Below are 11602 nucleotides of genomic sequence, written 5' to 3'. Positions count from 1 at the left end.
CTTTATAGCTTCCTTGATTTAAAAGTCAAGCATATATTCTTGTGCTACATGGAACACTTAGCTGAGTCAACAAAGCCTTTTCAATTTGCTTTGAACATTGAAACTGAATGGACGTATTACAATATTAATTACTTTTAAAAAGGTTAATCTATCATGCTTTAGCTACCACAGACAAGACTGATACAAAATAAACTAGAAAATATACAGAACCAAGTTCAAATAATTATTAGGTGTTAAGGTAAAAACTAAGTGGCTGTCACTTCACTGTCAACTGGAGTAATACTGTTTTATTAATCTCACATTCAAAAACAGTCTTGTTAGGTACTCAAGCTAGAAAATTCTATAAATAAGAAACTGAATTCAAGTTTTCTTTTTGCTTAAATATTTACAAAGAACCAGCATCTGTTTCAGTCTAAGGTTCAAAGCAGTTGCAATATTTAACCAGCATTCCAGAACCCCCTGTAAAGTGGACTTTGTCAGAACCAGGGCTTTTTTATCCTAAAAAACCTTAAGCCTACTAGTAAAGATGCAAGCAGGTGGAATTTATAACAAAGCACTGAGGGCTCTCTGCAGTAATCTTAGATAGCTGATATTTTCTAAAAAATAAAAATCAAGTTTTATTCAACAAAACCCTCAAGGCAATTTTTTTGTTGCTTTCCTTTCTGAAAAGTGCAACTATGAGTGAGTAGGTACAAAACATTAACCTTTCCAAACAGTAACAGGTCTTTTAGACATCTGTTTCAGATGGGAGTGAGTTTGCTCTCGAAGTCAGTTCACCATAGGGCAAAACTGCCAGATGCTATAAGCCTGCTATGTACAAGAGCCATGTTTACAGAAGGGGCAATTGTAGAGGAAACAAGGGTAGGCAAAAGAGAGAGTAAGGAAGATGCCCTAAGTTTAAGGGTTGAGGTGTTTGTATAAAGATACAAGCTAAAGTGCTGTGAACTAAACTGGTGCAAATACAGACTGAGGTTATTTTGTATTTACATAAATGTAAATGAACTGAATTTCCTGCCCCTTAATGATTTTGAAAGCATGGGGGACTGAAAATCAAAAGTAGAACAGTCTCTTAAAAACAAATTCAAAAATTCTTATCTGTGACCAGTACACAAGGGACTGCTGCACCTTATAATCTGAACTAAGAAAAAGGAAACATGTTTAAGTCACTGACTTAACCAAGAATGAGACTGGTGTGGAGTTGCAGCTGCAGAAAACTTTTGAGCCCAGTAAACTGGGAAGTGTATCAACCAAACTGTTAATTAAAACTGGCACAAATACACTTATGTATATCACTGCCCCTTCTAGACACAATTTGAGGATGGTTATCTAAGATGCTGTCACCAATCTACTTATCACTTACGTTGAGGCTAAGTAGCAGATAGTTTCCTTTCACCCAAGTTATGGATGAAATTCCAATTCAACACAAGTCCTTTGGTTTCATCCCACAGTTAAGTGAGCTGTCTGTAATCCCTACCTCTTTCCCAGTAGCACAGGGGATGGATAAGGCCAGCAATCCAATCTGACAGCTATCAAACATTCATTCTAACCATTTTTTAAATGAGGAATTAAGGTTAACTGACAAGGGCATGTAAGTCACTTTCCAGCAGGACTGCTGTTGCTACTCAATTGTCATAGGACTTATTCTAACAGAGAATCCCTCTAGCTCACGTGGCAGGAGCTGGTGCTTTCAGCGCAGGAAGTTCTATTGTCTAGCTGCCTCTGGCATCTACCATAAAAATATCGCAGGCTGTGGATTTCTCCACTCCTGTTTGCTGGAAGGGAAGGGAATTGATTAGATCAGTTAGGGCTCTTCCATCTCTAACCCTGAGATTAACCAAACATTTCACAGCCCATAAGTGCTTCTTACCTTCCAGACAGTTATTTGTGTGTGGCTGGGTTGAGCAAGAGTATGGACGGTCCTTTTGAGGAAGATCTGTGCTGGAGTAGAACATGCTGCAAGGTAAAAGCTGGAAGGTCATTGCCATTGCCCCTGTAATGGTTACCTGTGGGACTTTCATCAGCTGACATGGGTGGGGCCAGCTTTGATGGTTGTGGGTGGGTTACAATGAACCATTATTTCAGTCTGACTGGCCTGGACAGTGACTGGCTTGTGGGTGTCAGCCTCTTATACAAGATTCTCCATTAAAAATAGTTACAAAGTCTCCTTAGAACACTATAATTATAACTTGGAGGGGGCGGGGGGGGGTGCATTAGTATGAGTGTGGGAAATGACTGAGTTTAGCTTTTTTTGCAAGCCTAACCCCTTAAAATTGCTCTTGGCCCCAGAGAGCAAATGCCACTGGGTAACAGAGTTCCTATAGAAAACAACCCCTCCCTCCCTGCAGGACAGAAGCTGTTTTAAAGGGCTGTATTTTTAAGCAGCAGCCAGGGAAGTTTTCCACTTCTAAACTCGATTCTAAACATTCCATAACTTCCCAAAAGGGGAATTTTTCTTAGCCCTGTTTTGTATACTTTGTGCATTGTTTGCTGCATAGGGTGTATAAAACATGCAGTGAACTGCAGTTTACAGTCCTGAAATGCAGCCCCCCCCCGGAACGTCACAGATTACTGCACAAGCATTGGGTAGGTGGTGCTCATCTTATCTGTGAATGCCCCCTGGGCCAACTAACGCTAACAGGGGCACAGACTACACGAGAATGGTGGAGTTGAAGCTTGCACCGGAAAGGGCATGACTCTCCACAGCTGGTGCTGTCAGGGTCCAGATGCTGAAGGAAGGTGGCCCTGCTATCTTCAGAGTCTTCATTGAAATAGCAACAACCGCCTGGGGCCTAAGGTCCCTTATTACTGCAGGGACCAGAGTCCTAAAGTACCATTTCCACATTTCTTGCATTGCTCTGCAGCTGGCGGTGGTTTCTTGGCCCAACTGAACGGGGTGGAATTCCACAGCAGTTCTAATTTATTATGCTAAAAGCTAATGGAGAAATGAGTCCTGGGGACCAATGATCTCCTCAGTCTGTCACATAGAAAAATATGCCCAATTTTCTTATTTATATATCATCACAAAGGAAGGGCAGTGTGGGACTACAGTGTGGTCTCGCTGCCCATGTCCCGAGGGTGCTTTTCTGTATCACTGTCTTCATAGTCCGACTCCATCTCTATCTTCACCTGGGGCACGGCGCAGAGAGGGTTTCGGGAGTAGTTAAACGCAGGAGATGATGGGCAGGAAATCTTCAGGTGAAGCGTAATACTAGAACGGAAGAAAGCACAAAAAAGGGATTACTAATTCATGAGGCTGGGTTAAAGCCATAGTCTTTTATCTAACGAAAGCTCAGCACAAGGAAGTCCTGAGATCTAGTCCCACCTTTGACGCTGGCTACCTATAGCTTTGGACACGTTCTTCATGGCTCATTTTCCCCATCTGTATAATGAGGATCTTGTGGGGAAACCTGGATCCAGCTGTCAGTCTGTTCAGCTTGGGCCCAGCTCTCCTATAGAGAATACCGAACTCACAGAGGTCTTGAGAGAACTAGTTAAGATTTGTAAAGTACTTTAAGAGATGAAGAGTCCTGAATATTAATTCTTCATGTTCAAATCTTTCAAAACACCCCCGAGCTGCTCCATGTTTTCTGAGCTTGGGAGGCAGAATAAAAGGAGAGAAATCTAATAAGAAAGAAGGAAATGCTGTTCCCATGTGTTTTAATCTGTGGAACTTACAGCTACAGGATATGATGAGACAGATAATGTTGTTGGCAAGCTGTTCAAAAATGATTACACACCTAATAGTAAGGCTGTTAAACTAAATATGATCAGAATTTCAAGGGCTATTGATTCTCTACCAAATTCATGGCCATGAAAAACAAATCACAGACCATGGAATCTGGTCTTGTGTGCTTTTACCGTATTCTATACAGTTTTCATGGGGGAGACCAGCGTTTCTCAAATTGGGGGTCCTGACCCAAAAGAGAGTTGCAAGGTTATTTTAGGGGAATCGTGGTGTTGCCACCCTTACTTCTGCACTGCCTTCAGAGCTGGGTGGCCAGACAGCGATAGCTGCTGACCAATGGCCCAGTGCTGAAGGCAGGAGACAGAAGTTAGGTTGGCAATACCATACCAGGCCATCCTTACTTCTGTGCTGTGGCTGGCGGCAGCTCTGCCTTCAGAGCTGGGCTCCTGGCCAGCAGCTGCCACGCTCTGGCCACCCAGCTCGGGCAGCAGCAGCAGCACGGGTAGCAGCATTGCAACCCCCCCCTTCAAAAACCTTGTGACCCCCCCATATATATATATATATATATATATATATATATATATATATATATATATACACACACACACATATATACACACACACACACACACACACACACTCTCTGTCCCTTTTTGGGTCAGGACCCCTACAATTACACCACCATGAAATTTCAGATTTAAATAGCTGAAATAATGAAATTTACAATTTTTAAAATCCTATGACCGTGAAATTGACCAAAATGGACCGTGAATTTGGTAGGGCCCTGACAATAGGGCACCAGCTGATTCATAGTTGAATAACAATGCTCATCTGCCCCCTTGGCCAATGAAGTCCTGCGTGTCTCAAGCTGGGACCCAAAAATGATGGCTTCCACAATGACTGGGCACTTCTGAAAATTAGGCCAGAATTTTCACAACACACGTCAAAGACAGGCAAGTATCTCCAATATACAGAGGGCTAAACAAGGCCGTAGAGAGGCTACGGTCAATGGGACTTGTGCACCTAAGTCATGGAGCTACCTTTGAAACTCCCACCCAAGAACAACAAGCTTTAAGCTTTCGTAGGCATTAGACAATCAATCAACAATGCAGATCCCATTGGCTGGAGAAATTCCATCACCGTGAACAAAACCTCAGCATTTAGACAGGGCACATGTGAAGTGGAGATAAACGTGTCTCACTGAGTGCAAATGTCAACCAGACATATGCACACAAACCAGAGCACTAGAACTGACCCCAAACCAAACCTCCAGATGCCAGGAGAGTCTGTGGGGCTGAAAGCATCCTGGCCTGACTGGTAAATGGATCAGACCAAAACAAACAAACAAAAAAAGGCCAAGGCATCAGTAAACATTCCATGGTACGATCTCTCATGAACCACCAGGTCTAGAAACTCATGCTATACCCCCTCACTATATGTCTGGGAATGCCAGCTAACCAATGCACTACAGAGCTAGTGTACTAGCTTCAAGGTGCTAGAAATGTGAGACTCTAAGAATCACACTGTTCAGTTTGCACGACCACTGCATCTAATACTTGCAGAGTAGCATCTTGGCCTGTGACCCAGCCAGTCAACACCTGCACCAGGGCAAAAAAATCCTGGGGAAGACCAGATCCAAACTCTGTGACTGGCCCACCATATTTATTGTAGGCCCAACCAAAACCCAGGATCTGAACTTTGGCGGATCTGGACCTGAATGGTACAGCTCAGGCCCATTTCTTTCTATTTCAATGTTGCCAACTCTCATGATTTTATTACAAGTCTTGGATACCTGATGTTTTCCCTAAAGCCCCAGCTCCTGGAATCATGTGATGAGGTGAGAAGCTCAGCTTTCATTAAAAATAGAGAGGAAGTTTCCAGTGCTCATGGCTGAGGAGAAAGGCAAGAAAACATGAACCTAAAGACTCTTAAGAGCAGAAAGAAAAACAAACCCAAAATTATTTTAAAAAAATCTCATGCTTTTTAAGCCAATTCATTGTTTCAAGTGCCGGGGGCTGGCAGCGCTGCTATTATGCAGATGAGGGTGCTCTGAAGTGAAAGGGCTTCAGTATCAGGGTCAAAACCTTCACGTGAAGCAGGAGTAAGAAAGGAGGAGACAAGAGAACTGGAGGTTCAACAATCCAATGAATTCAAAGTGGGACACAGTTATTCAGTCAAGTAAGGGGATGGTCTTCCCAAAACGAGCTCCCAAAATCCAGCTGTAGGGTTGCCGCACGAAGCATTAAAGTTTTTGGAAGGGAAGGATTGGGGACAGGATTTCTACAGATTTAGAGCCAAATCTTGAAAATTGCCATCAAAGGAAGGATCAAAGCCAATGACAATCTGGTCCGTCCCCCATGCCAATGCACAATTATTGCATATGGGGCATTTCCTAGTGCGCTGTTACAAATGGCCCAAGTGAAGGGGCTCCCAACCCTTTACCCTCTGGAGAAGATTCCATATCTCACTGCTGGGAAGCTCTTCCCTGGTATTCAGTCTAAACTTTCCCTTTTGTAACTCCATTCCATTTCTCCTGGACTGGTCTGCTGTACCGCACTAAGAGATGAAGGAAAATATGAAGAAACCTTCACCTTATACTCAGATTTGAAGGAGGAAAAAAACTGGTACTTAATAAAACAAAAAAAAATTAAAAAACTTTTCTTGTTTCCTTTTTAGGCATTTTCACACAGCCTACCCATCTACTCAGTCTTACACATCCAATCATCCCTCCGGGTATTTATTCTACTATCTACAGGCATTTGTAGCATTAGCTCCCTAGATTCATTCTGGGACCACCTCTGTTAAACTACCAGAGGGGAAAGCGTCTTCCTGGGGTATTTCTGGCCCAACAGGGAAGTGGAGATACTAGAATTTTCACAAGTGAAAGTTCTCTCCAGCAAGAGTTCCTGCCCAAATTTTGTTGAGCTCTGGATAATTCGGCCCAGTATCTGATCTGACCTGACCTCCAGGCCTTTTGAACTTTGCCCATCCCACTAAAACACCTGCATGTCACACTACACCACCTGATTAGACGCATTTGCAGTTCTCCATGTGCCACTTTGGAAAGTGGAGAGATATTGCATGACAAGGGGGATGCAGAAATACCAGATTACCTGCCCGTGCCAGATACACAGACAGCCTGGGGAATTTGCTATGTCAGAGGTCAGTACTCAGCAGAGCAAGGAGCAGGAAGGACATTTTTTTCCATTATGTGCAGCATTCTGCAACCTCTCAGGTGCATTATGGTTGGGCTTCCCCTTCCCCCCACTCCTTTCTCTGAATGATGAGATCTGCTCTGGCGACATGGTCTGCTCTGATCTGCTACGACAACAACAAAACCGTAGAGGACAGGAATAGCAGGGGTGCTGTGAGTCAGCTCCAAGCTCTGCACGGGAGCCCTGGGCTGGAAGAGCAGGGGATTCCATGAGTTAGCACTCTGGTGCACTGGCAAGGGGACTGACACAGCAGGAGGGGCTACAGATTAAGGTTGTGCCCCCCCCCCCGTTTTGATGGCATCAGCGGTTGTGAACAGCGTAATGAATGAATAGTATGTGGGTGCTGGGTGCAGCATTGGTGGCCTGTGATATGCAGGAGGACAGACTAGGTGATCTGGTGATTCTTTCAGGCATTAAACTCTGTGACCTTTAATAGCTGTGACTTAAATGACCAGGCTGTTTGGAATCTGTCTGGCAACCCAGTAACTTTTGGAGAGAAGACCCAATGCTCCTCTTGCCTGCACCCGTCGGTGTGGCTGTTTACACTGGGGTTTTAGTGCTTTTGCCCAGGTGTATCTGCAATTCCTTCGTGAAAGTGGGCTGCGCTGATGTAAAACGTGCCGCTGGGATAAATTTTCCATGATGACGTTCTTAGTAAAGCTTAACTGCTACCCCCTAGTGTCCACTTTTTGTGATAAACAATAACATCTACACAGCAAAAAGGACAGGGGGACTTGTGGCACCTTAGAGACGAACAAATTTATTTGAGCATAAGCTTTCATGGGCTACGTAAGCTTATGCTCAGATAAACTTGTGAGTCTCTAAGGTGCCACAAGTCCTCCTTTTCTTTTTGCGAATACAGACTAACATGGCTGCTACTCTGAAATCTACACAGCAGTGCAATTTAGGTATGGGACCAACATATCCCTATTCAGGGCCAGTTCTAGAGGGTGGGCGAGTGGGTTGCCAAACCAGCTGACTGCCTGGTTTTAATTTTTGCTGCCACTGAGGAAGGTGGGGAAGGCAGGAGGGGGCTGAAAAAGTTTTCCACTCTGGCTGGCAAAACAGCGAAGGCCACTCATGTCTCTGTTCACCCTGATTCAAGTCAAATTTTCTTTAGCTTTGGGAGAACAGCGCCACTTCACTCTCTCTAATGAGTTTAAACAAAGCAGTGTTTAATTAGAAAAAAATCCAACAAATTTCCATACTTATGTTACAAATGAGACCTTGATTATGAAATCAGAAAGAAAAAAAAGTCTAATTTGCACCCTTTGCTTGTTGCATGTCTCTCATTTGGGATAACGAAGACACACCTATCAATTTAATTTTTGCTAACAATCAGGTCCTAATCAATTTCACCTTCAGGATCTCATGCATCAAATCCAATGCTGCAATCTTTAGCGATGTAAGGGGGATCCTGATTGGCTTTAAAAAGCCAAGTTTCCATTAGAATTAAAATTAAAAAACATTATGGAATCATTTGTACCAGCCTTTTTGTTTAATAAAAGCTCCATTTTTACAAAGTCCAAAACAACGAGACCAACTTAATGGGACAGCGTCCCTTTGCATAAAAGTTCCATCTGATCTTCAAGATGTCATGTTTCAGAACAGATTCACTGGGGTTACGCCAGGGCTGAATTTGACTCATTGCATTTCAGAACCTAGCTAATGACATATATCTGGAATGGTGCAGCAAAAAACCTACAATCCAGAAAAATCTGAATGCAAGATTGATGTCTTATCTTTAACTCTCACTGACTTGGAAGTTTAATCTCTGCTTAACTATTTCCATAAGTCACAACATCCGAATATAGTCACACTAATGGGAAAAGACTGCAAGGTGCTGTACACAGAAAGAAGATCCTGACAGCTGGTACTACAAACGCAGTACACACAGGAACATCAATCCCCATTTTCTTTATGGGCATCACGAATTTCATGCTGGTGGGTACACATCAGCCTATTTGATAACTGGGATTGGTGGGTAGAATCAATCAAAGCAAAGGAAGGGGGCCCAAAACCTAGAAATCAACAGATCATAGGGGACCTAAAAAGATACAGCAGGGACCGGTATGCAGGTCACAGCCCTGGAGGTTAACGTCCTCTTTTTATCTGCGGAACAGGTGTAGTACTGACAAGCTTTTCTCACCCTGCCATGGAAGGACTCACTAGCCAAGAGAGGGAGGAAGCTCAGTCCTTGGCTTCTCTACCAATGAAGGGATCAATTCATATGAATTCTCTTGACAGTTTTGAAATCAGACTGAGATCTCCCAGCTCTGCCAACACAGGCACCGCGGGGCCAGCAGACAGCAACAACCTGTGCTGGATTTGAACCAGCATCATACACTTGGTCTGGTCACAAGGGATTGTATGATTCAGGGGACCCAGAGACTTTTATTTCCTACTCTTTGTTATCGACAGACACACATCCAACCCCCTAACTGAACTCAGACATCATTTCTCCAACAGACTGTAGCAGTGTGTTGGCTCATTCAAGCACCATCAGCCATGGTACGGGGCCACAGACAGTCTGTTTTCTAGACTAACCCGCTGGCCGATGCAGTGCTTCCTACAGCAAGTTAAACAGTGCTTTTATCTAGCTTTGTTTTAAATCTCCCAAGCAAGGGGGTGACAACTGCCCTTGAGAGGCAATTTATACCCTTTAGGGTATGTTCTCTCAGCAACGATGGGGAGTTATTGCAGCTTGTGCAGACATACCCAAGCTAGCTTCAATCTGCTTCGCTGCTCTGGTATCCAAACTAGCTAGATTCAAGCTGGCTCAGGTATGTCTGCTCAAGCTGCAGTCGTACCTCGTGACCCATAAATCACCCCGTTGCAGAAGGCAAGCACAGGCCTGATGCCCCATTTAAACCCCTGTGATTTAAGTGGCCGATGGGCCCTAGTGCTGGCACAAGGGTGAATTCCATCCGCAGAGTCCATTGTTAGAATTTTTCTTCCTCCGATCAGCCTGAGTTTTCCCTCCCTTCACTTCACCCCGTTGCTCCTAACTAGACCCTCTCCTGTTGCCTGAACCAATTCTGATTTCCGCCTGGCGTTCACACTCATGGAGGTGCCTGATAGGGCTTATCACTGGGGAGGGATGATGAGCCTGTTAAATGTCATTTACCTGCGATCCAAGTCTGAACCGTTAGGAGAGGAATCAGAACGCAAAGCTCCAGCTGGAGGACCTCTTTCCTGAAGGGAAACACAGATGCATATGAAACCGTTTCAGGGTGAGGAAGGAACAAAACAAAACAAAAAAAAATCCCCCGAGACCATCCCATTTAGAGGGAAAAGGCTGGTACGGCACTGCACAGCTGGGGCTATGCAGGAATGAGTCCTGAGACCTCAACCATAAGTTCAGTGAACTTGCATGGTCATCTCCCTCCACCCACTAATTGGTGGGAGAAAAAAAACCATTGGAAATACTGCATTTTTAAATGACTACGGCAACAAAGGGGAGTGAGCCTCAAAGGCGCAAATGGGAGTTAAGCATCCAACTCTCTGTTGAACGTCGAGGTGCTTTTGTGTCTTTGGAAATCATCCCCTAATTGATGCAAAAGGGGAGACGTGGATACAGAAATCAGCTGCTTTTAGCTCTTTGATTCCGGATTCATCTGACTAGGTTTTCCTTTTAAAATTTTAAACTCACTTTTTCGAGCATGGAAGCCTCAAGTTAGGTGCCTAAATAAGGATTTAGGAACCCAAGTAAAATGTTGCTGAGAGCCTCTAGCAGCCATCGATTTCAATGGGAGTTGTGGGAGCTCAGAAACTCTGAAAGTCCAGCCACTTTTACTTAGGTGGCAAGATGTGGGTTTAGGGAGTTTAACTTTGGGCAAATAACAAAAAACTAGAGGAAAAGCAAAAAGGAGCTAATCTCTGCTAGTTAGTAAATGTAGGGTCAAAGGGTGCAATTTTCAAAAGTGTCTCTGTGACTTAGGAGCCTAAGTGCCATTTTCAAAAGTGCTTTTGGAGTTAGGAGCCTAAATTGCATTGAAAGTTGATGGAAGCTAGGCTCCTAAATCACTTAAGTGCTTATTCTTTGGGGGCAAATCTTGATCCCATTGAAATCACTGGCAAAACTCTCCCTAACTGCAATGGGAACAGGATTCCGCTCAAAGAATTGGCATTGGTTTCCTCACAAACAGGAAAAATAAATCCACCAGCTAGCCACAAAATCCACACACTGTAGGCCTGGGGTTCAAGCTTTCAATCCAGATGCAAACTGCTCCCAAGTTCAGGGTTGCTGGGATCCTCTTGATGGAGAGCCATGAAAGAAAGGCATGTTTATCAGACAAAAGGGAAGGGAAGTTCAGCGCACGTCACAATTCAAATCGCTGGCTTTCCTGCTGAGATTGCCAATGATGATGCTGGACTCTATCCACTGGGAACAGAACTAGACTCTTAACTTCTCTTTTATAGGCAAGAAAACACCCCTCAGATGGTATCAGCCCTGCATCTCAATCTAGCCAGGCTGGCTTCAAACCTGTCTCAAGCCCAAAGGCCCTGTGTAGCCTATTGCTAACCCACTGATCAGTAGAATTTGTCTCTACAAGGCTTGCAACAAAAATGGAGGCCAATTGCCTCAGTGACACTTGAAGGACAATAGATCAGAGGATTGATACTGAAGGAGTTTCACTCTTGGAGAACGGACTTGGGAGAGTCCGGGCTCACTGGAAACAGGACTATTTAGAGAGCCAAT

The 11602-nt window shown here is 44.1% G+C and overlaps 1 protein-coding gene across 1 annotated transcript in view; it reads right to left on the bottom strand.

Annotated features, from left to right (window-relative positions):
• Positions 1–2661: 2661 nt before the first annotated feature.
• Positions 2662–11602, bottom strand: part of SLC4A5 (solute carrier family 4 member 5) — a 106852-nt gene continuing 97911 nt past the window's right edge. Inside the window, exons 25-26 of the mRNA XM_077805628.1 lie at positions 10028–10095; positions 2662–3208 (exon numbers count right to left, since the gene is read on the bottom strand). Coding sequence (XP_077661754.1) covers positions 3043–3208; positions 10028–10095 — 234 coding nt within the window. The 3' untranslated portion in view covers positions 2662–3042. The remainder of the gene's footprint in view (positions 3209–10027; positions 10096–11602) is intronic.

This window comes from Eretmochelys imbricata, chromosome 26, assembly GCF_965152235.1.
Source record: "Eretmochelys imbricata isolate rEreImb1 chromosome 26, rEreImb1.hap1, whole genome shotgun sequence".
Lineage (NCBI taxonomy): Eukaryota > Metazoa > Chordata > Testudines > Cheloniidae > Eretmochelys > Eretmochelys imbricata.
Note: the sequence above shows the minus strand (reverse complement) of the source record. Positions and strands in the feature narration are given on the sequence as shown.